At 52.3% G+C, this 27,702-nt stretch overlaps 2 protein-coding genes across 4 annotated transcripts; one reads left to right on the plus strand and one right to left on the minus strand.

The window, feature by feature from the left end:
- Nucleotides 1–213: 213 nt before the first annotated feature.
- On the minus strand, nucleotides 214–10,063 carry RGR (retinal G protein coupled receptor). 3 transcript variants are annotated; one of them, XM_004389893.1, is made up of 7 exons: nucleotides 9,974–10,063; nucleotides 8,181–8,337; nucleotides 6,585–6,706; nucleotides 4,325–4,478; nucleotides 2,876–2,993; nucleotides 816–929; nucleotides 214–360 (listed from the first exon to the last, which is right to left on the minus strand). In XM_004389893.1, exons 1-7 carry the CDS (start codon nucleotides 10,050–10,052, stop codon nucleotides 214–216), a joined length of 891 nt encoding a protein of 296 aa, XP_004389950.1. In that variant the 5' UTR covers nucleotides 10,053–10,063. The 3 variants fall into 3 exon arrangements, with proteins under 3 accessions (XP_004389950.1, XP_004389949.1, XP_004389951.1); XM_004389892.1 differs by having other exon boundaries at nucleotides 6,585–6,731; nucleotides 8,170–8,337; nucleotides 9,974–10,052; XM_004389894.1 differs by lacking the exon at nucleotides 816–929.
- A 7,275-nt stretch (nucleotides 10,064–17,338) lies between these two features.
- On the plus strand, nucleotides 17,339–27,160 carry LRIT1 (leucine rich repeat, Ig-like and transmembrane domains 1). The gene is made up of 4 exons (XM_004389895.1): nucleotides 17,339–17,460; nucleotides 20,542–21,008; nucleotides 24,850–25,155; nucleotides 26,193–27,160. Exons 1-4 carry the CDS (start codon nucleotides 17,339–17,341, stop codon nucleotides 27,158–27,160), a joined length of 1,863 nt encoding a protein of 620 aa, XP_004389952.1.
- The last annotated feature ends 542 nt before the right edge of the window (nucleotides 27,161–27,702 follow it).

A 27,702-nucleotide genomic window follows, 5' to 3' on the forward strand; every position in this document is an offset into this window, starting at 1 on the left:
GCAGGACAAACCGTTTTCCTAAGGTCCTGAAGCTTCTGTGTGGAGGGCAAGGGCCAACACTCAGACCCTCAGACCCTTCTGGGCTGGACACCACAGGGCACCGAGGATGGGAGCTGAGTGTTTGAGGCAGGAGTCCAGGGCATAGCATCCTGGGGGCTCAGTCCACGGTGGCAGGTTGGCAGACCAGGCCTGGTCGGAGCTGCTTCACAGAGCTCACTGGGTTCGATTCCGCTCTCTGGGGAGGTCCTGGCCCCTCTGAGGAGAGAGGCCCTGCCCAACCCCCCTGGGGACCACCTGGCTCCTCAGGGTGTAGTGGCAGGCGTTGATGATGGGCACTGCTTTGGCAATGAGGGCAGGCACCTGTTGTGACAGAAAAGTCCAGAAAAAGTCTTCAAGGCTTCTGCTCCTCTCCCGGATCCCACCCGTGAACCTTGCCCCTCCATGCCACAGCCTCTGGTCCTCTATCTCCTGATTCTGCAGCCTCGAAGTCATCCCTGCCAGTGGGCAGGCAAGGCCTGGCTCTTGGGGCCCCACGGAAACCCCCCCCTCCCGGAAACCACACCCTTGCCCTGGTCACCAAGGGCACATGTTTACCAGCTGGTCGTCTGTCCTTGTCATTTCACAGGAGGCCCAGGTAACATCAGCCAGCAGGCTGGGGTGACCCAGGGGAGGGGGGTAAATTTTCTGTGCAATATGACTGCTCAGAGGCAGAGAGACTGACCCACAGGACACAGGCCAGAAGGAGAGGTGGGGTGAGGCAGAGGAACAGGCAGGGACAGAAGGGCTGTAATGTTGGGGGTAGGCTGTTTCTATACCATCTGCAGTCTGGGGGAGATGGAGGTCATGTCTGCAGAGGCTGCATACAGGTACAGAAGCGCGTAAGGGCCCCAGCCCAGCAGCAACGTCCTGGCTGGCAGAGTGGTGTTCACCTGGGGAGAAATGTTCCCGGGAGGGCTTGCTCTGCTCCAGGGGCAGGCAGCCCTGCACAACCTGGGAAACCTTGTCAGCCCTCAGCCGTGCTGGGCAGCAGGGCCCAGCTGCAGGGAGGTGCCAGCACAGGGGAATTGGGGGCACAGATTGACTTTGTCCCAGGGTTGGGACTAGGGTTCCAGGACCGCTCTATCTTTTAAGGGTGGGTACTCTAAGCCTGTCACTTGTGCTTACTTGACCTCAGTTGCCATTGTAAAATGGCCTGCCAACACATGACTTACCTAGAGGCTGGGACTGGACCAGGTAATGAGCTTCCTTCAGGTGTGAGCTCTGTAATGAGACGTCTTAGGCTCCGTGACCATGTGGTTGTGTGGATGAGGTCCCCAGGCTGAGCTGCCCTCAGACCTCAGACTGGGTCCCAGGCCCAGCTGATGAGATCACCCTAACCTGGTTCCCAGTGTGAGATGACAATCAGGGAGCAGGGCAGTCCCACTTATGACCACCAGGGGGCGCACGACTTGCAGTATAACTTCAGGAGGGACTCCGCCATGTCCTGCTTCTCACACTAAAATGTGTTGATGCTAAAAATCAGTGCCTATTTTCTCACCGGAGCTCCTGGGAGGTGCAAACAGTTAACACACTCAGCTGCTAACCAAAACTCTGGAGGTTCAGGGCCACCCAGAGTTGCCTCTGAAGAAAGGCCTGGTGATCTACTTTCAAAAAATCAGCACTGATCTACTCTGACACACATGGGGCTGCCATGAGTCAGGGTCACCATGAGTTGGGGTTGACTCGACAGCAACTGTTATTTTATCATTGACATGCCTCTCTCTAACAAAGAAGGCAAATTAAGCTGGAAGAGGACACGTTTTCTTCATGGAATAATTACCGATTTCAATCTGGGATTTTTAAAATATGTTGACTGGGAGACATTTTCTCTCCTGAATTGTCCTTCATTCAAAAAGAAAAAAGAAGAAGGTGCTTAGTGCTGGAGGGCCTCCTGGGGAGAAGCTGAGGCCAGAGGAGAGACTGACCCTCAGCTGAGAGGCTGCCTCATCTGGAAAAACCACCCAGCTCACAGCTGAGGGCCTTGGCCTGTGCGTGGTGACCTTGGCTGATGCCTCCAGACCTGATGATTTTAAAGTTAAACTAGAAAAACAAAAAAATTACGGCAGCAGCCTTTTCTCCTTGGCTTTTTAAACCAAAAAACCAAACCCATTGCCACTGAGTTGATTCCGACTCATAGCAACCCTAGAGGACAGAGTAGAACTGCCCCGTAGGGTTTCTAAGGAGCCACTGGTGGATTCAAACTGTCAACCTTTTGGTTAGCAGCCGAGCTCTTCACCACTGTGCCACCAGCGCTCCAAAGTAATGTTAGTATGTGTTTTTTTGACTCATTGGTGCTTGTAATGACTCAACTGCTAGATATTGTCAAGGTAACAAAGTTAAAAATAAATCACAGCAAGTGAATATTAATGCAGAAATTTGGAAATGGCCAAAAGGGCTTATTTTTGAAGTATTGTTCTTTTTTTGGACAGATGTGCTCACAGGTGTGATTTTACGTGGTGGGTAACACCTGTGACTGATTAAACAGCTCTAAGTAATTTAAAAGTAACACTTAGAAAGCACATAATTTTGTGGCAAGGATGACATGTAAGGGCATTGCTGGGGTCCTGCAGGGGCCTGGCTGACGGGGTGATGGGGTTTGTGTGGGGTCTGAGCAGCCTGCTCCTCTCCCCAGGTGTGGTGGCCCCACCCATGGGCTGGGAATAAATTCCTCCAAGGTGCCTGGGTGCCCTAACACCCACTGCTCCAAGAAATCTGGATGTTCTCTGCATCCTGGAGAACACAGGAACCCTGATGGTTCCTGTCACATCTCCCAGAACCCCCAGTGTAGCTGAGATGGACAGAGAAGCCTCTCCAGCTCTGGGAGTTGGGCCCTTACCTGGAGAGGGCCACTCTTCTTGAGTTTCTGCTCCATGAGCCGGTAGGAAGTGAGTGTGATGAAGAGGGGCAGGAGGAAGTTGAAAAACGCCATGGTGAAGAGGAAGCTGGTGGATTTCCTGCAGGCAGATGGGAAGAGGAGTGAGGTGGCCTCTCAGGATGATCGCTGCTCTCACAGGGCCACCTGCCTCTGCCCTAGACTGGCCTCTGAGCAGTCAGATTTGGGGAATCACCACCTTCAGATGAGTGCTCATTGTGGTGGCTCCTGGGCCCTGGTGAACACCGTGCAGGAGCCAGGAGCTACAGTGGGGAGCAGGCCCTCCTCTTACTTGCCTCTTGTAACTTTAGAAGCAGGAAGCTGGGGTGGGAACAAGTCCTCCTTCGGGTTTGGGTGCCCAGCCCTCTGCAAATCTCTGCAAATGCCCAGCTGTCCTGGGTGTCCCCCCATCATGGAGAATGGGCACTGTAATCTGGGAAACGTGTTCACCCATTAGAGAGATGCTAGTGGACCAGGAAGACAGAGCACTCAGGGAGTGTTCTAAACACAGGGATTTGGACAATGAAGAGACGGACTGAAGAAAGAGTTGAAGGGACTACAAAAGAGCCCAGGGGACCAGTCAGTGGCCACGGGGGGTGGGTGGAGGCCTGCCTCCGAGGGCAGACCAGAAGCAGCAGATGGGAGTCCCCGGAAGGCAGAGTCTCATTTTGTGGAGGGGAGATCCTGCTCCATGGACTGTCCACTAAGGGGGACTGGGCACCCTGGGGAATACCTGGGGAGACCCCTGGACGGGCACATGGGCCAGACCAAGGGTCTCAAAGGCGATCCGCCATGGAAGCTGCCATCAGGCCCAGGTGCTTCACAAGGAAGCATCACATGTACCACAGATGAGTGTATATGGCTCCAGTGGAAGCAGGAGGGAGGGTGGGTCCATGTGACCCCACCCCATGGTAGCCCCTAAAGGGGCTCCCTGAATCCTGGTCTCCCCCAGACTGTGCATTCCATGGGGGCCAAAATCATAATGCACTCAAGGCTGCCTCCCCAGGGATTCGTCCAGCAAACTTGGAGGAATTGAACTCCATGCTGGAGTGGTCCCTCCAACACAAAGACCTTAACATGCTTCAAACCTCTCAAATCAAGGAAGTGATGATGTCAGAGTCAGGACAGCTGACTGCTGAGGACAGCAGAGGGGCCGTGGGCCTCTGAGAGTGTTGTGTCTGACACAGGCCAGCAGCCAAGTCACAGCTTGCTGTCTAAAGCCCCTTTGTGGGCCCAGCTCTGGGCTCTGATTGGCATAATGTCCCCATCCCTTGGCCAGTCTTCATAACTGGCTCTCACTGTCCACTGTCAGCTCTCAGTGGGTGTCGTGACTAAGGAGCTGAGGTTGGCTGGTGAGTGCCTGCATTTCCCAGGTTGGGTTTTCAGCTGGGGCACCATGGTCTGAGGCCTCACCTGTCCCCTCTGGAGTAGTCCAGGGTGCAGCATGTTCCCAGTGGCTCGTAGTCATAGTGGCCCCAGCCCAAGAGAGGCAGAGCTGCCCAGAAGGCAGAAGATAGCCACACGAAGAGCACCAGGGCACCGGCCGAGCTCCAGGCCAGCCTGCTTCCTGCATGGCAGAGGGGCAGCGGGACTGAGCAGAGGAGAGCCAGCCCAGTGAAAGAGGAGCCTCAGAGTCATGCAGAGGACCCCTAAATCCCACCCCCACGCACAACTGCTCGGTGCCTCTCACAAGTGGAGAGCTTCTCTGAGTCTCAGTGTTCTCCTCTACAAAATGAGAAGGCTGACCCCTCCCTTGGAGAATGGTCAGGAGAGAAGACATCATGGATGGAAAAGGGCCCCTAGTAGATGCTCACCGTCATTGTCTTTAAAGGACAGGGAAACAGAGGGAGGGGCAAGGGACCCACACATGCCCCAGGGCCACTGTTGAGGCTTAAGGGAGGACCGGAGGGAGGGAGGCAGGAGTCCAGGCTGATCACCATCCCTGGCTCCTGCTCACGCGCAGCCACTATCTCAGCTTTCAGGATACTGTTGATAACTGACTGGGGGCTGGGGTCCTCTCTGTGCCAATGGCAGAGGAGGGATCTCAGTGGCATCTTTTGGTGTGATGAGTCCCATTGGCCTTGCCTCCTCCATGTCTGTCCCCTCCGCCCATGCCCCTCTCTGACCAGGAGGCCTCAAGCCAGCCCTTCCCACGCCCTGGTGCCTTCTGGACCTGGCCTTCAGGATTCCTTCCCCGTGCCTCCTCTGTGTGGTTTATTTGCAATGCTCCTTTGCAGACCAACCAAGGGCAGAGGACAGGACCTCCTGTGACAGCAAGACACAGCAGGCCACACCCACCTTGTCTGACACTGCTGCAGTTCATACAGCGCACAGGTAGTTTGTCTGGACATGTCTCCCCAACTGTAGCACAATACTAAAGGCCCACCTCAACTTTTCAGCTTTGGAACAGATGACCAAAGGGACATGCCCACGGCTACCAGGAATGAGGCAGGCCCTCAGACCTCCTCCTTCCCTTGCTCCTTTCTTGTGTCCATGCTGGCCCACCATGCCCCCTCCAGCACAGGAAGGGGCGAGCGGACAGGCGTGACCATTCCATGTCGAGGCAGGGCGCCCATGGCTGCCTGAGGAGGAGTCTGTGTATGGGGGGTGGGGAGTTGAGGGGCTTTAGGGGCTGTGCTGGGCTGGGAGCAGCAGGAGAGGGGCTCCTAGGTGAAGCAGGAGGGGCTAACCTATCAAACTCGAAACAAGAACAAAAGCATTTTTTGGCCTGGAGGGAGGCATCTGAGAGGAGACCCCCACAAGAACCACTTACATTGCCAAAGGGGCCACACCCAGGACAGAGGAAAATCTACACCTCAGCTCAGGAGACCAAGGGAGCAACGGCCTCCAGGGGCATCCAGGCCACTTGGGATCCCAACTCTGCCCCCTGCTAGCTGTGTGACCCTGGGTAAGCTACGTAACCTCTCGGTGCCTCTGCTTCTTAGTCTGCAGTCTGAGGGTTTGCTGTGGGGGTGAGCTGAGCCATGGCTCCCACAGTGTATTCACGTACCCTGGTGGTGGGCAGGGTGTCTGGATGGCCTATGGATGAGCTTTTATTCTAATAGTTGTTATTTTAATGTGTGTCAAAGTTATAATGATGCATTAAACCTATGATCTCACAGACATTGTTCAGAATGAGACTAAAACAGGTGTTCTAGCTTTTAGAAGTGAGTCACTCTTAATAAAACCATTACATATATAACAGAGTAGATGGTACACTGGCCTCCATGGGGCCTTGACATGGCAGAGGCCCCATGGAAGCATGAAGTCCCAGCTACACACACGCACACACACGCACACAGCCTGCCTCCCTCCTCTCCAACATTGCACGTCCACAACGGCAATTTCTGAACTCATTTGATTTTTAAAATAAAACTGTGAGGTTGGTTATAAAAAACACCTCGCAGAGGAGGAGACTAAGGTTCAGAGAGGATCCCTGATCTGCCTGGGGCTTCAGGAATGACACTGGGAGCCTTTCCATGGGCCTCTACTCACCTCTGCACTCTCCCACCTCCCTCCTTTCCTGAAATGTGTGTTATACTCATGCACCCTCACACCCACCCACACTCTCCTGTGCCAGGAAACACTGAGCAGGCCTTCATCCTGACCACCCTCCCTGCCTTTTCTCCTCCTGGCCTACATGGATGCCCTGCTCTGGAGCCCCAAAACGTACGAGTGCAGTAGCGGTGGTAGCGTTCCCAGGCAATGGCTGCGCAGCTGCAGATGCTGGCCAGCGCCGTCATGAAGCCCTGGAAGCCGTGAGCCTGGCAGCCATCCGAGCCATAGGGCCAGCGCCTGTAGGGACACTGGACACCAGTAACTCCTCCCCTTCTCCCCCACCTCCAGTAGTAGCTTGAAGGGTACATCCAGCCCCTTGGAAGAGGGCTGTAGCATCTGTGCTTTCCAGAGGACTCTGGGGCTGAATGATGGGGCCGGAGGCCAACCCTCCAAGCTCAGCATCTGTCTTTTACCCCAGGGTGTCCCTGTGTGATCAGATGCCAACATCACAGGAAGTGAAGCCCCCTGGAGAGGAGGGTCCTTGGGGAAACTGAGGCTCAGAAAGCCTTGTACAGCAGATGACGTTAGAGTCAGAGGGTAGACCTCACGGGCCAAGCGAAGGAGAAAGCTGCAGTTGCCGACGTGAGTGGACGGTGCGGGAGGAGACCAGGGCTCGGTGGGGGAGGAACCCTCCCCCATTTGGACCCCACAGACCAGTCATCCCCACACACTGGCTCCTAGATGGGGTCAAGATTCAAAGTTTAATGCCCAAAACCAAAAATGGAACGTTTAGTCGGCTTGAGAAAACAAACTGTGAGCACCTCCTGCAGCTGCTTTGGGAGACCCTGGCTCGCACATAAGGAGGTCTTGATACTTGGCAAAACCTTGTTTGCTTTCACAAACACTTACTTAGGGCTTAGTATGTGCTGAGCAAGGAGCCCTGGTGGAGCAATGGTTAAGGGCTCGGCTGCTAACCCAAAGGTGGGCAGTTTGAACCCATCAGCCAGTCACTCAGTGGGAGAAAAGACCTGGCAATCTGCTCCTGTAAAGGTCACAGCTAGGAAACCCTCTGGGGCAGTTTTACTATCCTATAGGGTCACTCTGAGTTGGAATTGACTCAAAGGCATACAACAACAACAACATGTGCTGAGCATTGCTTTAAATTACTTACAAATTAAAAGTCAGCACTTTCCAACTACCCATATAAAACAAAACAAAAAAAAAACCTGTTGCTGTCGAGTTGATTCCAACTCATAGTGATCCTATAGGACAGAGTAGAACTGCCCCATAGAGTTTCCAAGGAGTGTCTAGTTGATTTGAACTGCTGACCTTTTGGTTAGCAGCCAAACTCTTAACCACTGTGCCACCAGGTCTCCAAAACTGCCCAGATGAGTTAGGTGATGACATGCAATTCACTGAGGAGGCCTGGAGCTAGAAACGATGGAGCCAGGTCCCAAGCCCAGGTAGTCTGGGGACTTCACCTGATGGTTAGGAGGTGGTCCGTCACAACCGTATGCCCTCTCTGTTCACCAAGTCTGAGCAGCTCCTGGGCTCCAGAAACCAGCTGCCTTTCTTTAGGGGAGTCTGGAATTCAGGTGTAGCTTAGTCCAGCCTGCCCACCCCCTACCCTTGGGCCAGCTTGTCACAAGCAGGAAGAACTCTGCCTTTGGCCTGGCTGCCCTGGTGCTGCTGTCCCCCAAGGCCAGCCCCAGGCTGGCCCCACAAGCCCATAGAGTGGGAAGGGGGTGGACAAGAGAGACGGTGGCTATACCGGCGGAGGCTGGACATGGCTGCCACCAGTGCATTCAGGCTGATCCCACTGTCCGCCAAAGCCAAGCTCATCACCAGCAGGTGGCCAGGAGTCCGAAGCTCTGGGATCTTGCAGAAAGAGAGGATGGTCAGACCATTGAGGCTAAGCCCGGAGAGTGCTGAAAGGAAGAGTGGGGGCTGGCATCACGGCAGGCAAGGCCACCAGCATCAGACCCAAAGTCCTTGGGTGGGTGGAGTCTCAGCCACCTCCCCTCCATGCCCAGCAACCCTCTCAGCACAGTTCTTCCACACCTGCCCAGGGGATGGCTCAGACACCGATATGGTAGGTGCAGATCCTGACCTTCCCACTCACTCCCATTAGGGAGACAGTCAAGGATGCAATCAGTGCAGTGCAGCGTGGCCCCTGCTGTGACAATGACAAGTACGGCACCTGCTGAGCACTCACGTGGATCATCTCACCCAGTCTTCCCTGGGATAGCTGGAAACTGAGGCTCAGAGAGTCTTGCTAATTGGACCTGGGTAAATAGCTAATAAGTGGTGGAGCTGGTTGAACTTGAGTCTCTAAAGTCCAAAGGGTCTTCCCACCAGGGCATTGGAGGCAGAGTCAGGGAGGGCCTGGAGCTCTTCGAGCCGGGAGCTACGAGGATGGAAGGCACTAGGCATGCTTCAAAGGGGGCGTTCTCCAGCACAGATGGACTTGACCTTGAATTTTGACCTGACCACTCACTTGCTGTCCCTCAAACTCTCCGAACGTCAGCTTCCCTCTCTAAAACAAAGACTGAGAGCATTTACCAGGAGGACTAAAGGTGGAGGAACATTTCAGAAAAAGGGAACAGCATGTGTAAAGACATACAGTGGTCAAATGTGGTGGCATGTTTGGATTGGATGGATGGATGTTAGATTGCAAGTTTCTTGGAAAAGGGGCCACCAGGACCGGTCCATTGGCTGCCACTCCCTCTCCACCCTGGTTCTCATCAGGTGAGAAAATGTGCTGATTAGCTCTCTGCAGCTGCTTTGAACAAAGGCTGGGTCCCCATCAACCTAGTCTTCGGCTGGTCTACTCACAGGGTCTATGCTGTCCCAGCTCTGGCCTCAGTGAGCCTCTTAGGGGTGGGTTCAGGGTGGATGCAGGCCCGTGCTGGCCCAGGTAGCCCCTGAGTGGACATGCTTAGGGAAGAGGGAATGGAGACAGTGGTGGTAACGTGGGGCCGGAGAGGACGGAGTAGACAAACTTAAATCCCTGGGTGTCTACTCAGGCAAGCAGTTTATGTCTACAGCCATATTGTTGTTGTTAGGTGCTGTCGAGTCGATTCTGACTCATAGCGACCCTATAGGACAGAGAACCTCACAACCACCCATGTTGAGTGTCAGGACACTGGGGTCAGACAGCTGAGGGGACTTGGTTAGTTACACAGACAACAGGTCTGTCTCCACAGACCTTCCAGGGTCTGGGCTGACACGGGATTCTCAGCTGGACTTCCTGGGAGTGGAGTAAACTTCCTCCCAGTTGAGGGACACGGAGAGGTCTGAAGCCTGGGTTCGTGGTCATCTCCTGGCATATGTCCTCTCTTGAAGCCGCTCCCTCCTTGACCTCTGCAGGGCTCCTCTCTCTGGGCCCCTGCCTCATGCTGCACCCCATAGGGTCGGTATCCCACAGCCCATGGTCCCATCGGAGCAGGTGACCAAGAAGGCACAACACCCCAGGTGGATTAGGGGTATCCTTGCCAGATCATAACTGCAACCTGGGTCTGGGAACCCCTGGGTGTCCGTCCCCCTATGTCCGGCCTGACTCACCTTCCACCAGCAGCACAGTGCCCACAGTCAGCACTTCAAGCTCCCCGAAGCCAGCTGGCAGGGGCCCAGGCTCTGCCATCCTCGGCTCCCTCCCTGCTGGCTGGCTCTTCTCTGGCTCCTCAATTGAGGCTTCCCTTTTAAAGGGCTGCTGCACAGTTCTTATGCTGAACCTCACGCAACTCCTGCTGCTTCCCCTTCTAAGTCATCATTTTGGCCCAAGCAGAAGGAACTCATTCACCAGTTGAACAGTACAGCTTTTGTGAAGCTGGATGGAGCCTGGCTCATTCATTTCAGCCCCACCAGGCTGGATTAAGGAGCAGGAACCCAAAGGGCTGAATTGGAAAAGAGTTGCATAACCACCAAGGAGCAAAAGGAAGGATTTGAGCTGCAGCTGTTCCTGAGAGTTGGTTAGGAGCCAGGTCATTCCATGTTTGTAGGTGCTGACAGGCTGAGCCCCAGTGTGTGTCTATATGTGTGGGCATGGGTGTGCATGCACGTGCATGCATATATGTATGTCTGTGTGCGTTGAATCCTAGAAGGTGGGTTCTGTCTGGTGTGCTCAGAATCTGGACAATAATCTGGACTCCAGTCTTGGAGAAAGAGAAAGTAAATTTATTGCAATGCGCAAAGCAAGGAGCCAGGAGGAAGTTCCTCAGATCTGACTCTCCAAGTGGTGGGGAAACAGGGCTTTTATATGTTTGGGGCAGCAAAATGGCGGCCGCACAGGCATACTGGGGAGGGAAAATTCTAGAAGGAATGCCTAGGGAAGATGTTGCAGCAATCATGCAGCCAGGAAACAGGAGGTGACGTTGTTCTTGTCGGACCTCTTGCTTTGGAATGGGGTCTGGGTGATGATTTTCCTTCTGATTCATTCCACCTGTTGCTGTGTCTGCTGTTGAGGTTAACTAATGGTCACTGCTGGCCATTCCGTGCATGTGGAATGGGCCAAATCTTTCTCGGGCTGGTTTAAGGTAGTCTTTTCTAACTAATGGAAATTTACTGGCGCTGATAGGGTTAGGTTACAAACCCCCCTTGAGCTGTAGTAATTCCTTAATCTTAAGGGATAAGGGTCGGTGACTCATCTGGCTACTTCCTGCTGGCATGGGGTGAAGTTTTAGGGACTTAGGTGGAATTTTAACAGGCAAGGACCATATATTAAGAAAGTGATTAGCTCCTGGGGGTAGCAGGCAAAGAAGACTTAGAAGGTAGAAGAGGCTACTAGCAGAAAGAGGTACATGTATGTCACTTATCTGTAAGTTGAGGCTGCTTCTTAAAGGTAGTCTTGTCTTCTAGAGGCTCACACTCCCATTTCTGTTTTAAGGGTTCCAGGAGTTGGTTGTTTTTTTGGTCCAATGAATAGTCTGCATTTTGGTGACCAGCGCCGTGGGTGAAGTCTTTCAGGGATCATCTGGAGCAGTGGGCATATACTTCACCCTAGTGTGGTGGATCCAAGGCTTGACTCGCGCTGCCTTCACCAAGAAGTGGGCAACTAGAAGAACTTCAGAAGGACCGGTCCACTTGGGTTGAAGCTGGCTGCAAGGATGTTAATCGTCCCACTTCTTTATGAGAACTAGGTTTCTGTGGGAAAGAACACATGACTAGAAGCATATTGGTTAATAGCTTTCAGAGTTACATATAGTGACCTAAAGTACCTGGAAACATTAAGTTTATGGACTACTTGAGGATCATCTGAAGCACTACATCCCCAGGCTGCCTTCAGGAAAGGTCCTCCATACAGCATTTCATCGGGGTTCTATTGGAGCCTGCTTCTAGGGGCCACCCAGACTCTCAACATGGCAGTGTAGCAGCTTGATCCAGGGCAGGTTGGCTTCTTGGCAGAGCTTAGCTAATGTCTTCTTTAAGGTGTGGTTCATCTTCTCTGTTTTTCCAGTCAACTGTGGCCTCCAAGAAGTGTGTAATTTCCACTGGATTCTTAAATGCCCTGAAACTTCTTGGGTAATCTTGGATACAAAAGCTCCTTCATTATCGCTTTGAATTGAATAAGATAGGCCAAATCTAGGAATAATTTCATTGAGAAGAGCTTTACTTACCTCAGATGCCTTTTCCATTCATCAGGGGAAGGCTTCTACCCATCCAGTAAAGGTATCAACAAACACTAAAAGATACTCGAAACCTCCTGTAGCCATTGGCGTAACTGTGAAGTCCACTTGCCAGTCTTCTCCAGGTCCAGTCCCGCAGGCTTGTACACAAGGCATTGGAGGTGGTGGGCCTGTTTTTGGATTGTTCTTTGCACAGGTGACACATTGTTGCACTACTTTCTGGATAGTCTTTTGCATATTAGACCCTTTAATTATTTTGATCAGCCAGTAGAACACAGCATCTTAACCATAATGTGTGCTCTCATGAGCTGCTTTTACTATCGGGTGCCTTAGGTGTCCTGGCACTACCACCTGTCCTTGGGAACTGTACAACCATCCATCTTTCGACATGTCATTGTTTAAAAACCCCATTCATCTCATCAGCTCCTCAGTGTACTGAGGGTTTCAAGCAAGGCAAGCGGCAGGGGTTTTTGTCCTGGCAGCTTGTTTGGCTACCTGATCCCTTAATTATGTGAGACTCACCCTTCTGGTGCCCAGGGAAGTTTGTAACTGCCACCTCTGTTGGTAAATTTACTGCTTCCAGAAGGGCTAGAATCTCCTCTGCATGTTTTATTTCTTTCTTACCTGAAGTTAGGAATACCATTTCTTTCCAGATGGCTCTGTGTGCATAAAGTACTGAAAAGTCATACCTGGAACTGTATATATACTGGCTCGTTGGTTGGAACTCAGTTGGAGGACTCAGTTACCTTGGTCTCATGAAGGGTGACCACAGCATAGCCAGCTTTTTGGACTCCTTGTTCTACAAGGCTGCTTCCGTCAGTGAACAACTCTAAATCAGTGTTAGTGAGGTGTTAACAGGTCAGACAGGTCAGACCTGCTGGAATACACTTAGTTGACCTGCTGAGAAGGTGACTTGAGCATTTAACTTGGCTAGTGAATCTCTTACCAAAAGGGGAATAGGGCATCAGGTAGGTACATATAAGAAGCTGTGAGTCAATTTTGTACCTCTGACTTGAGAGTCCGTAGGTTGTTTGCTGGCAGGTTTTCCAGACACTCCAGTAATGGTCATGTTTCTTTTAGAAAGCGGGGCCTTCAGGGTGTTTGAAACCAAATAGGTTGCACCAGTGTCCACTAAAAATTCAGTAAGTTGTCCACCCACAGTCATCATAACCTGGGCTCCTTGTGGGAGACGGGGATTGGCTGAGTGGGTCCCATCAGTCTTAGTCATTGGCTGACGGCTGCAGGGTGACGTGGTTCTTGTTGGACCTCTTGCTTTGGAATGGGGTCCGGGTGATGGTTTTCCTTCTGATTTGTTCCACCTGTTGCTGTGTCCTCTGTTGAGGTTAACTAATGATCACTGCTGGCCCTTCTGCGCATGCAGAATGAGCCAAATCTTTCTTGGGCTGGTTTAAGGCAGTCTTTTCTGACTAATGGACGTTTACTGGCATTCGTAGGGTCAGCTTACATATGTAGTGTGTACATATGTGTATGTGTATGCATGTGTGCATGTGTGTATACATGTGTGTGTACATGTGTGTGTGGTGTGTGTGCATGTCTATGTGGTATGTGCTTGTGATCAGATGTGAGTGATCACAAGCATTGGGGAGAGCTTGAGAGTTGCGGAATCACCTGTTGTCCTGGAAAGAACCCCGACTAGGACTAGAAACCCAGGCTCTGGTTCAGAATCAGCCATTAACTAGCTACGTACCTGGGGTGGGACCTTTTGACTCTGCTTGGTTTCTTCCTTTGCAACATAAGAGTTTTTTGTTTGTTTGTATTTTCATGGCCTGTGTAAGTCTTGGTTAGAAGATTCCATTATGGTTATAGGTTCAGGGCTGTACTTCCTGTCTCCCATACAGCGCTTGGGCTACATCAGCATAACCACCTCCCCCCTACACACACACATGAGGCACTGTCTTCTTGTAAGTGACCGTAGGACCCTTTGTGAGCTTGGCTTCTACAGTGAGATCCTGCTGCAAGTCACACACTGGCTGATGGTGAAATTTACACCAGGAACCACTAATCTAGAACAACCTAACTCATTTTCATATAAAGAAACCAAGCCCCAGAAAGCTATTAGCAATATAAATCTGTTGCCGTCAAGTTGATTCCAACCCATAACAACCCTATAGGACAGAGTAGAACTGCCCCATAGTGTTTCCAAGGAGCGCTGGTGGATTTGAATTACCAATCTTTTGGTTAACAGCCGAACTCTTAGCCACTGAGCCACTAGGGCTCCATTAGCTGATGTTTATTGAGAGCTCACTATGGGCCAGGCGCTATGCTACATGACTGCATGATGATTCCTACAACAACTCCATGAAGTAAATACCATCATTCTTTCCATTTTAGACAAGGGAACTGAGGCTCAAAGTAGTCAAGAATCGGCCCGAGGTCAGTGATTCATGGGTGGAGCTGAGACAAAAGCCCCATCTCCTGTCCCTGGGCCCTGGCACCATTCATTGGCATCTTCTGACTCCCTCCAGCCAAGCATTCCATTCTATTCCGTGAATGTCTGTCCATTTCCCATGTCTTTCCTCTTGCAGGACCTCCACCCATATCCAAGTATAACCATCACTCAGAGCTATGGTCCACCTCCTTTCCTGAGGACCCAGGCACCTCAGCCTTCCCTTGTCTTTCCCGACCTCTATCTTGTGTTGCTAGTTACAAATGTCTGAATCTTTTTTCCATACCTGCAAGGTCGTCAAAGGCTGCCCTAGATAAGAGGAAGTAGAAGAGGTCAGGGAAACCCAGGTAGAGTTCAGCAGGAGAAGGAGAGAAGGGCAGGCATCTCTGACAGAAGCACCATTGTCGTGGGCAAAGGCAAAGGCATGGGGGCGGACAGGGCTGGTCTTTTGGTTTGGCAAGGAGGCGGTATTTTGGTTTGGCAAGGAGGAGAAAATCATATTGGCTGGGTTGGAAAGAGGAAGGGATGATGTCTTAGTTACTTAGTGCTGCCTTAACAGAAATACCACAAGTGGGTGGCTTTAAAGAACAGAAATTTATTTTCTCACAGTTCTGGAGGCTAAAAGTCCAAATTAGGGTCTCAGCTGTATCGATTCCTTCCTTGTTAATAGCCCTGGGCATTCCTTGTTCCTTGGCTTGTAGACTATCTTCACATGGCATTGTCTTCCCCTGTGTATGTGTCTCTGTGTCTATTCTGGTCTTTTTATAACTCAGAAACAATTAGGTTTAGGAACCACTCTACCCTACTATGGGCTTATTAACATAACAAAAGAAAACCTCCTATTTCCAAACAGGATTACATCCAGAGGTACACAGGTTAGGATTTCAACATATACTTTGGGGGGAGAAAATTCAATCCATAACAGATGGGAAACATTTATTCTGGGCCAGTATTGTCAAAACAAGTCTGGTACAGAGCTGGGCATTTTATATGTGCACTGAGGGCCCCAGGGAACTGGACCTTAGTCATAGCTCCCTGAGCTACGTCAAGCCCATGGGCATGAGGGACTGAGGAAGCTTCTGGAAAAGCCAAGGGAGCCAGGCAGAACATGCTGGAACAGAAAGCAAAGCCTCCGCATCAAATTGGAAAAACGAATCTGAGTGAAGAGTGGTGTCTGTTGCTTGAAATCATCCCTGGCTTAGTCCCTGACTGGTGTCCTGGATGGGGTGTGGTGGGATGTGGTTGGGGGTGGGGGCAATAGGTAAAAACTGAAAGTGCCTTCTCTAACAACTCTGTAGGGTACTGCTCTGTGACCCTCCTTGGCATGTGCTACATGGAGGAGAGGGGCATTCTCTGCCGTCTTGCTGAGATACCTTGTGCTTTTGGCATTGGCAGTGATTCCCGGAAGGGCTGAAGCATTCGTGTTGTGAGTCTGGGTGTCCACAGGGCACTCAGGGGAAGCAGCCATTTGCCAGCACACTGAGATGGTTCATGAGCCCGTGGGAGACATCTGTGAGGACCCCATGAAATATGTGAATCTTTCTGACTCCTCCATGGTCTGGTATCTGCAAGTGACAGCAAAATTTGAGTACTTACTATTAATGACGGAGCCCTGGTGGTGCAGTGGTTAAGAACTCAGCTGTTAATCAAAAGGTCGGCAGTTCAAATCCACCAGCTGCTCCTTGGAAACCCTATGCAACGGTTCTACTCTGTCGTATGGGGTCACTATGAGTTGGAATCAACTTGACGGCAATGGGGTTAGTATTAATGACCCGTCTGTCAGTTTGTTGTGCTGTGGTGGCTAACGTGTTGCTGTGATGCTGGAAGCTATGCCCCTGGTATTTTAAATACCAGCAGGGTCACCCATGGTGGACAGGTTTCAGTAGAGCTTCCAGACTAAGACAGACTAGGAAGAAAAGCCTGATGATCTACATCCAAAAATTAGCCAATGAAAACTCTATGGATCACATAATATTGTCCAAGACTTTGACTTTCTTACACTGGATGCATCATCAGGAGAGACCAATTGCTGGAGAAGGACATACCAATGATCATGAAGGTGGCGCAGGACTGGGCAATGTTTAGTTCTGTTGTACACGGGGTCTCCATGAGTTGGAGCTGACTCAATGGCAACTAACAACAACAACAACACTAATAATAAGGCAGTTTCTCTTCTCACAGGCTGGCAAGGCCTGGGGAAACTTAGTTTACTTAATGTTCCTAAGCACCGTGGGTGGAGTAACATTACTTCTCGTTTTCTGATGAGGACACAAGAGGCAAAGAGAGATTATGTGACTCACCCAAGGCCATGGCCTATAAATGGAGGAGCTGAGTTTGAACCCACGTAGCCCGACCTCAGAGCTTAGGCTCTTTCTAACGCCTTCACTGACTTCAAGAAGACTTGCTGCATCTCAGATCACTTTGTCACTATTTGATAATGCCCCTGGAAGAGAACTTCCAAAACCCCTTGAGAGGCTAGGCTCTGTCTCCATTCCCCATCCCCCACCCCCTGCCCCTGGGCCTGGGCAACCAGCTGGGTCTGTGCTGCCTACAGCCTGGCCAACCCAGACAGCACTGCAGGCTGGAGGGCAGTCCAGCAGGTGCTCGCCCCTGGAGGCTGCCCACCTGTCCTGCCCCAAGCACCCTGGGCTCTCTGAGCCTGGGGCTGCTGCTATGGAAGTGGTCCCCCACCCCTACGCTAAGGACTGAGTGATTCCGGGGAGCAGTAAGCCATTGACTGCTGTGCCTGGGGCTTCTCTCTTAATCCCCAGCCTGTCTGTGTTTATCCAGTGGCCTCGGGTGGGGCCCCAGGAGCAAGTGGGCAGCTGGGCTTGCAAGGCTGGCAGGATCGAGACATCAGAGACACGCTCCGCATGGGCTGGAGGGAAGCTGGGAGCCATGAGGGTGGCAATGGGCATGCTCTGGTTCCTGGCCCTTGGGGGACTCCCCCAGTCTTGGGGCTCCTGTCCCTCACAGTGTAGCTGCAGCCTCCACATGCTGGGTGACGGCAGCAGGGCCAGGTAGGGCACTGGGAGCTGGGAGGGTGGCCTAGCCCCACTGGCTCTGCCAGCAGGGTGGGGTGGGGAGGGGTGGGATGCAGAATCTCAAACCATGGCTTCATGAGACCCCTATGTATGCCCTCGAAGCCCAGGGGTCCTTTGGGGGTGGTTTGCATGGCATTATCTTCTGCAAGCTGGGGCTTAGGCTCTTCCCAGGAGGAACCTTTACACATGGAGGTGGGGCAGGGGATTTCAAGCTCCAGAAATCCTGAGTCCTCCTCCAGGCTCCCGGTGGAGTGGAACAGGAAATGCGCAGGAAGTTTCCTCCCTTGGCTCTCTCCCTTCCTTCCCTTGCTTCCTTCTCTCCATCATCCTGTCTGTATCTCTCCCCAACACCCTCAGCACCCGATCCTATCCCGCATGTTTCCTCCTACTGCAGCCATGAAGGGGCCACCGGCCTCCACATGCCCTCTCCCTCTAAGTCTCCTCTGATCCAGAAAGCAACCTCTAGAGTGTCCACTCATCATGGGCCAGACCCTCTCTATCCTCTGCCCCTCCTTGACTTCCCTTGCCCCCATCGGAGCCCTCGAGAGCATCTCCACTCTCCCTTCCTCTCTGGTCTTCCACTGGGCCATTCCATCTCCCACCACAGCTTGTTCTTCTCTTCTCTTCAGCTGTTTTTAGGCTATCTTTCTTACCTTCTTCAGCCCACCTGTTAATGACCCAGCATTTCCTAACTGGCTCAAGATGTCAGCCCTGGCTCATGGCCTTTCCCATCTTTCTGACCTCCTGTCATGCCATCCTCCCTTGCCCCCTTCTTAGACAGGCTTTGGGGAGCCACTGGTGGTGTCTGATGAGGGGAGCAATGTTATTGGAAGTACTCTTCAAATGATCCTGCAATGGGTGCAGGGCTGATTAGGGGTGAGGGGAGGCTGAACTAGAGAGACCCCCGCCAGATAGGACATCCTGTATGGTCTGAAGAACAGAAAGAGCTCCATTTTTGGCCCAAATCTCCAAGGCTCCAACTCATATGGAGCATAAGGACAAGGAAGCCAGGGCTGAGCCCTGAGCAGGCCGGGAAATAGCCCCTGGCCAAGGACAGTGTGAGCCAGGTGATGAAGACCCCCACACACCGCCTGCACAGAGAGCAAAGGGCTCAGAGTCACATGGCCTCAGTGGCAGAACTGGTCCTGGAACCCAGGGCTTCTGATTCCATCTCCAGGGTTCTTTCCACAGGCAGGGACCAAGCAGGGCTCCAGGCAGCAGAGTTCACCTTAGGATGTAAGATGACATTCCAGGGGCAGTTTTCAGGGCCCCTAATGCCAGACAGTAGCCTTTCCCTCCTCTGGAGCCAGAGCTCTTCAGTCATCTCTCTGCCTGACAGTCCTGCATCCGACATGCACCAGACCATCTGTGAGGCGTGTCCTGTGAGAGAGTGGGGCCATTAAAGGCTGTAGAAGCCCTAAAGCCCCAAATGGCCAAAAACACAGATTGTGCAATCTGCCGGTGGCCGTCATCAGGCCCGCCTCTACGAGGGCCCTCAGAGAGCCCAGCCCTTATGTCTGAGTGGCCTGGGCAGCTGCCCTCTCCCATGTTCCCATGCTGTGAGCAGGGTGCAGCACCTGCGAGCACTGGGTTGCCTGGGAGAGGTGGTCTAGGCCCACAGATGGACGTGTTCCCTGTTCCCGGTGCATAGTGCGTCCCCTGGGAGTCATGCTATTGGCTTGTGTTAGTCTCTTCTTAGTTTCCTTTGACCCTATTCTCCCCAACCCCATCAACTCCCTTCTTTCACCTACAGCCAGACCTTCCTCCCTGAAGCACCGAAACCTGTATTATCATCTGAAAATATCAGTTCCTTGACTGCTCTTCCTTACCTAGATAACATGATGTGTGGGAGAGGGGCCGTGAGTCTGACAGTTTTCTGAATGGCTGCAGCCCCCATCACTTAAGTGGGGTTCCATGTATGCGTGAGGAACATGTGAATGGGTGGGGATATCTGCACCTTTCTGTGGGCAAGGGTCACAGGAAAATCAAAGCCATAGTGCAGGTTAAGCTAACAGATGCTGGTAGCGTGTGTGTTACGCCAGGAAGGTCTGCCACTTGCAACAGGTAATGACATTACAAGAGAACAACCACCTTATCAAAGCAAGATACCACCCCCCAGTGTGAGCAGACGGAACTGGGGCTGGGCAAAGACTGGTCTCCTGATGCCCAGCCACCAAGCATTGCCTTCCTCTTGGGAATTTTTCCTGTTGGATCTTATTTATGTGTGTGAACTGCCATCAGTGATTACTAAAACACAGCCCTAAATTGTACGCTCATTGAAGGCACGGGCTGCTCCTTGTTTCTCTCTCTATCCTCAGCTTTCAGTGTTAAACTTGACAGAACAAGATCTAAGAAGTCCCTGTTGAGGGAGAAAGGGGTGATGGTTAAGATGACCCCATCTAGGTGTAGCCCTGGGGTGCAGAATTCACAACACTGGTTTGTATCACTGGGCTCCCACAGGGGACAGGCACTGTGCTGAGCTTGTACGTACACTGTTTGCTTACATGCCATGCCTGCCCTGGGAAGGGTATCTATCACTATGGGGAAACCGAGGAACAGAGAGGCTACACAGCCAGCAAGCCAAGAACCCCAGAACTGGGTCTAAGTAGTGGGGTGCAAAGTTCAGGCTCTGAGACACCTGATCATCAGTGGTCCCTCAGGGTTCAGAGAGGTCTCAGGACTTCCACTTTAAAAGCCAAAATGGCTACAAGTGAGGGATGATTTAACAACCCAGTACCTGTAACACATACATGCCACACAACCATTCACAAGACCAGCTCAGGATTTACTCACTCTCAGGGCAGGACAGGTGGGGTGGGCCCAGGACAAGACATCAATGTTCAAGTTTGAAGTCCTTCAGGCCAGTAAACTGAGCCCAAATGGCCCCCTGGGATCCTGTGATAGGCTCTGAGGGCAGGGGTCTCCCAAGGTGCAGCTGCTGGTCAGGGCCCTCTCCAGGGTCCCTAGGCTCTAGTATCCTGGAGGCCTCTTCACATGAAGTGGGGGGACTCGATCCAGCAGGGCCCTTGCTCAACTGTCCCCCATGTTTGTTAACAGGACGGTGGTGTGCAATGACCCTGACATGACACTTCCCCCAGCCTCCATCCCTCCAGATACCTGCCGGCTGCGCCTGGAGAGGACAGCCATCCGCAGGGTGCCCGGGGAGGCCTTCCGGCCCCTGGGCCGCCTGGAGCAGTTGTGGCTGCCCTACAACACCCTCAGTGACCTCAGTGCCCTCATGCTGCGCGGCCTGCAGCGCCTGCAAGAGCTGCGGCTGCCCGGGAACCGCCTAACTGCCTTCCCCTGGGCAGCCCTCAGGGATGCCCCCCAGCTGCGGCTGCTGGACCTGCAGGCCAACCGCCTCTCTGCCGTGCCGATAGAGGCTGTGCGCTTCCTGGGAAACCTCACCTTCCTCGACCTTTCCAGCAACCAGCTGATGAGACTCCCACAGGAGCTGCTGGCCACCTGGGCCCACCTGCACATGGGGCCCTTCCTGCCCGGCCACCGCGCCAGGCTTGTCCTAGGTAAGAAACTTCATTGGCCTCTCCCATCCTTCCCCAAGAACAATCTTGTTGAGCCTTGGGGTCTTGGGAAAATTACCCAGCCTCTCTGAGTCACGGTTCTTTATCTAGAAAGGAAATAATACCTGTTCCTTGGTGGTGCAAATAGGTAATGCGCTCAACTGCTAACCAAAAGCTTGGAGGTTTGAGTCCATCCAGAAGCTTCTCAAAAGAAAGCCTGGTGATCTACTTCTGAAAAATTAGCCATTTAAAACCCTATGGAGCAGTTCTACCCTGACATATATGGGTCACCATGAGTTGGAGTTGACTCGATGGCAATGGGTTTGGGTTTTGTTTTTGTTTCTTCAGGTGTGAATGAAGACTGAGTGAGAGGCTTAAAGTGACAGGTTTAGGGGCTCAAGCTCCAAGTCAGATGGCTTGAGTTCATACCTCAGCTCTGCCTCGTCTAGCTGTGCATCCTTTGCAAGTTACTCAGCTCCTGTTAAGGGAGGATAATGACAATACCTACCTCAAAGACTGGTGTGGTGGGTTAAAAGGCAGTGCTGGTGGTGGTGGGCACAGACGTGCCATGATCCCTGCTAAGGAAGGACTTCTCAGCTGTAGAGCCTCCTTGCCCAAGGCCCACCCTGCCTGGGGATGGCCCCACCCAAGACCTATCAGTCTAAAGGCCCAGCCACTTGGGACAACTCTGATGGGCTCTTTCAGCTCCAGAGCCACCCAGAGGCCAGCTGAAGCTCTGGCGAGGCCACCATCACAATTTCTCCCTTCCTTAACCTTTCCTTCCTTCCTTTCCTTTCCCTTCCACAGGTGTAGATCCCACGGACCCTCCTCCCCTTAACAAACCCAGAACCTGCTGATCTTCATCTCAGAGTCGGCTTCCAGGAGAAGCCCAACCTTCAACAGTACTCAAAGCATGTGGACCCCCCTCTCTGAGCAGATCCTCTGAGTGCTCTGTATGCAGACAGTGATTGCTCAGTCCTTCCTGTCTGCATTAGTGTGGCTCTAAGGGTCACTGAGCTGCCTCTCACCCTCACAGAACTTGATTCTCACATCATCCCTAGGAACAGTCAGTGCAAACAACTTCCTTTGTTATCGAGATGAACAAACAGAGCCTGGGGGTTGTGAGTGGTGGGCTTGAGCTTATGGCTCTGGTCACACAGATGATGCTCCTTCTGCTATCCTATGAAGGCATGGGAACCATGGTGGGGCAGTGGGAGGTATCAGAGGAGAGGACCTCACTTCTATTTCTCAAGAGAACTCCTTGCATGGTGTGCCTGGAGCATGCCTTGACTTGCATTGGGTCCAGCACTGGGGGCGGAGTTCATGTTGAGGAAAATCCGTGGGGTTTTGTGTAACTCCTGCCCTGAGGCCACAGAGACTTTCTTAAGAAGGGGACATTTGGAAGGGTCACTTCTAGAAGCAGGGCAGGGAATAGCAAGGTGGGGTTTCAGGCCCCATTCAGCTCCATGCCACCCTCCTACAGACATCTCTGACCCTTTTCTAGTGTTGTCAGGTAAGAGCCAGGGCACTGCATAGGGTCATACTTATATAAAAACATTATTTGTGGATGATCTGAAATTCAGATTTAACTGAGTATCCTGTACTTTTTTTTCCTCCCTAAATCTGGCAACCCAATTCCCAAGTAGGAATTGACTTGACAGCAACAGGTTTGGTTTATATATATATATCAACCAGCAGTAAAATTTTCACCCAAAAATATGTCTTGGAGTTCTTTCTAAATTACTGTAAGTGGATCAACTTCACTTTTTAAAACTATGGTACAATATTCTGTAGTACAGTTATACCCAAACCCAAACCAAACCCATTGCCATCGAGTCGATTCCAACTCATAGCGACCCTATAAGACAGAATAGAATGACCCCATAGGGTTTGCAAGGAGCGCCTGGTGGATTTGAACCGCCCACTGTTGGGTTAGCAGCCGAGTTCTTAACCACTGCACCATCAGGGTTTCCAGTACTCTATTTAGCCCTTCCCCTTTAATGGACCTTTAGGCGGTCTCCATTACATCGCTAAAACCCGTGATGCCACAGAGAAAATTTGTACATGTCTCTCTAGGATCAGTGTCTGAGAGGTGGCGATGCTGGCACAGTAGACATTTAAATACCAATCCGGTATTCTCTAAACTGGCTCTGCCAGTTCTCGCCTAGAGGGTGAGACCACCATCCATGACTGCCTGCCAGTGTGTGGGCCCTGTTCTGGGTGCTGAGATACAGCAGTGAACATGGATGGAAATCTACTCATCTACTCCCTCATGGAGCTATGAGTCGGAATTGACTCAATGGCATTGGATTTGGTTTTTGGGTTTTTTATGGAGCTGACAATTAAAATGGCCAAAATGCTTAACTTTGCCAACTTGGCATGCAAATGTTTCACTGTAGTTTAATTTTGCCTTTTGAATGAATTCTTTCGGGACCTTGTGATGAGGTGAAGACCAAGTGCTAACCACCAGAGCTGGGCAGCAATGGGTCTTGGGTTGCAGACGAATGGTTAAGGGCATTTAACCAGTGACACAGGGCAGCTGCCACTGGGGGGGAGTTGGAGGGAGAGGGAGGAAACAGCACCCTCCCAGCTAGTGCTCCAAAGGAACAGACTCACAGCTGTGTCTTCAGATCCGTCTGCACCCTCCCCAGCCCTCTGACATTCCCCTCCCAAACATGTCAAATATCTGTACGCAAATGTGTAAAGATGCCAGCGATCACTAGACACACTACAAGTTTAATAACAGTTTTGTTTTTTTTTTGCAGAGGGAGGATATCACACTAAGTGTGTTAATTTTACATTTCAGACTTGCAAACGTGTAACAAGGAATTGTGTCTTAGAATGGCGGACACGTTGTCCCCCTCTGTCTGTATAAGGCTCTTTGATAGGGTGGGTGCAATGAAGATGTTCACTGTTGTGTTACAGAATTCGATTTTCTGGCCTTCTTGCTCCCCCTCTCACCCCCATCTGAGCCTGTGTCAAGGGACCAAGACCCCAAGCAGCCACCCTCACTGCTGGGGTGATGCTGAAAGTGCCACTTATATGGGAGGATAGGGGTCAGGGGCCAGTGAAGCGTTTTTAGAACTGGGTTTTGGCATTGCAATAATTGCAGAAATCCTCACAGCTGGGCCAGTGGTCTGCAAAGATTATTCTAGAATGGAAGCAGTAACTGCCAATCTTGTAGGTATGTGGTATGTCTACCTGGTGCTTTAATATGTATTACCTTTGTGCTTATTAAAAACAAAACATCAAACCCAAGTTGATTCCAACTCACAGCAACCCTGTAGGACAGAGTAGAACTGCCCAATAGGGTTTCCAAGGCTGTAAATCTTCATGGAAGCAGGCTGCCACATCTTTTTCCTGTGGAGCGGCTGGTGGGTTCAAACCGCCAGCCTTTTGGTTAGCAGCCTAGCACTTAACCACTGTGACACCAGGCCTCTTTAAAGCCATGGATAGGTATTATTTATCTGCTGGAGCCCTGGTGAAGTAGTGGTTAAGTGCTCAGCTGCTATCTGAAAGGTTGGCAATTCAAACCCACCAGCCACTCCGTGTAAAGCTTACAGCCTTGGAAACCCTATGGGACTATTCTAGTCTGTCCTATAAGGTCGCTGTAAGTTGGAATTGACTCGATGGCAATGGGTTTTATGTTTATAGCAACCCAAAAAGGGAAGCAACACTAGCATTTGAGCTGAAGAGTCAGACCAGGTCTCACAGCGAGCCATGCAGAGGGCGGGGCCTGGAGGCCGGTTCTGCTGACCCTGAGCTCAGGGCTCACCTGGTCCTTTCCAAGGGAAGGGGTCTGAATACTCAGGGCTTACCTCTTGCCTTCTCTCCCAACCCACAGGGCTTCAGGACAATCCCTGGATGTGTGACTGCCGGCTTTATGACCTGGCCCACTTTCTAGATGGCTGGGCCCCACACCTGGCCTTCGTCGAGGCCAGGCTGTGGTGTGCCAGCCCGCGCAGCCTGGCTGGAGTGGTCTTCAGCCAGCTGGAACTGAGGAGGTGTCAGGGTCCAGAGCTCCATCCGGGTGTGGCCAGCCTCAGGTCCCCTGTGGGCAGCACAGCATTGCTACGTTGTGAGGCCACTGGGGTCCCTGGGCCTGAGATGAGTTGGAGGAGGGCCAACGGGCACCCGCTCAATGGCACAGGTGTGTGAGCACAGGGACTGCTGGGCTGTGATCCCAGACTGGGGGGGGGGTCCCAAACAGGGGGGGATAGTACCAGGTTTGCCAGGGACAGGGTGGTGGTCTAAGCAAGCTGGATGCCCACCTGTCTGAGGGGAGTTGGGCAGGCTCTGAGGTTGACAGTGGTTTGCATCCTCTCCTATCATGTCCCACCAGCCACTCTGTCAGAGACTTGGCCCCACCTTGAGAGGGGCAAAAAGTTGGATTTCTGGTTAACAGGAAGTTAGTGAAGTGATGTTTATAGTAGGTTTCCCAGCTGTAAATACAGGGCTAGCATCACCAGGAGTCTCTGGGTGGTGCAGGCAGTTAACATGCTTGGCTGCTAACCCAAAAAGGTTAAAGGTTTGAACCCACCCAGAGGCATCTTAGAAGAAAGATCTAGTGATCTACTTCCAAAAAATCAGTCATTGAAACCCTATGGCACTGGGGGTAGGGGGATAAGATTGAGGAGGAACGACTTTCTAGCACTGGACCAGAAACCCTCCGGTCCCTCCCAGCTTTCTTCTGTGTCTCCTGCAACTGGGTTGCGAACCATTGCTTAGGACAGTGAGTTTGAAATCAATTTACAAACAAAATTGTACAAGGAGCTCCACTGTGTAAAACAGAAAGCTGGAGATGATATGACAGAAGAGCAGTGGCCTGGGTGGGGGAGGCAGAGTACTTACCCTGGGCCTCTCCTCATTTCACCCATCTATCCCCTTACTCCCAATGCACCTGCCCTCTGCCCCGGGGGGTCACCTCTGTGGAACCTCAGGGCTCCGGAGAACACAGTTTGAACACCTCACATCTGGAAAGCAGATCATTCTTAGGCTCTGCCCCAACCTGGGGTCTTCAGAGACTCCCCACATTTGTAATCCTGATTTCTTTAGCTATTCTCAGAAAAGCTGAACGGTTCCCAGGTTTCTCAGGATGACAGGAACCTCTGAGGGGGCTGTGGACTTGCCCTTGAAGGGAGCTTGGGGTGGTGCCCTCCCTCCTCATGAAGCCTCTTTCTCCCACAGTGCACCAGGAGGTCTCACAGGATGGCACAAGCTGGGCTCTGCTGGGCCTGCCGGCAGTGTCCCACCAGGACTCTGGAGACTATGTCTGCCAGGCCAAGAACTTCCTAGGTGCCTCTGAGATGCGCATATCCCTGACTGTCACTGAAGCCCAGGCTTCCACAGAGCAGAGTGGGGACCCTGGGGTGCTGCAGACAAAGACAGGCAAGGAGGTGGAAGCTGCTGCTTACAACGACAAGCCGGTGGCCAGGCACGTCCCCCATGCCCGCGAACCTGCTGTCCTGACCCCCTGGACTTTTGCACCCAACACGAAGGAGGCACGGACCCCCCCGCACTTCCCGCTGGGTGCCGCGGGAGAGCTCTCAGGCGGGCCAGCGGAGCCCCAGGAGGCGCGGATGGTGCGGTCCCTCAAGGTGGTAGGGGGCACGTACCACAGCGTGTCCTTGGTGTGGAGGGTTCCACAGGCTGGGAATACCACTGCCTTCAGCGTCCTCTATGCGGTCTTTGGCCAGCACGACATGCTGCGGGTGGCGGTGCAGCCTGGAGAGACCAGCGTCACCATTGATGGGCTGGAGCCCCAGACTAAGTACGTGGCGTGCGTCTGTGCTCAGGGTCTGGCGCCCCGCAAGGAGCAGTGCGTCATCTTCTCCACCAACGAGGTGGTGGACGCAGAGAGCACACAGCAGCTCATCAACGTGGTGGTCGTCAGTGTGGCCGCTGTCATTGCAATGCCCCTCACGCTGCTCGTCTGCTGCCGAGCCCTCCGCAGGCGCTGCCTCAAGTGTCGCACACCGGGCCCGGAGGAAGCTGCGGGCGCCTATGTCAGCCTGGAGAGGCTGGGTCACAGCGAGGAAGGCTCTGAGGGGCTGTCCTGGCATAGCCTGGGAGAGGCTGACAGGCTCCTATCGGCCAGGTCCAGTGTGGACTCTCAGGCCCTGGGGGCAAGGTGCATCCATGAATACTACTGCTGAGGACGCTGCCCCCCTCGCAGTGATGCCCACACACCTGCTCCTGCCTACCTTCCCTCTTCCATGACCACCCATGCACTCTGACTCCTGAGTACGAGTTCACCCACTCTTACCCATTCTGATACATGCAGACTCATGCACTCACACACCCAGCATAGTCAGAACAGCAATACCAGCTAACACTTACTAAGCACTTACTACGTGTCAGTTAGCCAAAAGGTTGTCAGTCCACTCAGAGGAGCTTCAGAAGAAAGGCCTGGCACTCTATTTCTGAAAAATCAGCCATTGGAAACCCTATGAAGCACAGTTCCACTCTGACTCATGTGGGGTCGCCAGGAGTCTGAACTGACTCCACAGCAACTGGTTTGGTTTTTTAATGTGCCAGGGAGAGTACTAAGTGTTGTGTAAGGGTTAACTCACCTAATTCTTCTTTTTTTTTTAAATTCTACTTCAGGTGAAGGCTTACAGAACAAATAGTTTCTCATGAAACAGTAGTACACATATTGTTTTATGACATTGGTTAACAACCTCACAACATGTCAACC

Source organism: Trichechus manatus, unplaced genomic scaffold (genome assembly GCF_000243295.1).
Source record: "Trichechus manatus latirostris isolate Lorelei unplaced genomic scaffold, TriManLat1.0 scaffold00265, whole genome shotgun sequence".
In the NCBI taxonomy this organism is placed as follows: domain Eukaryota; kingdom Metazoa; phylum Chordata; class Mammalia; order Sirenia; family Trichechidae; genus Trichechus; species Trichechus manatus.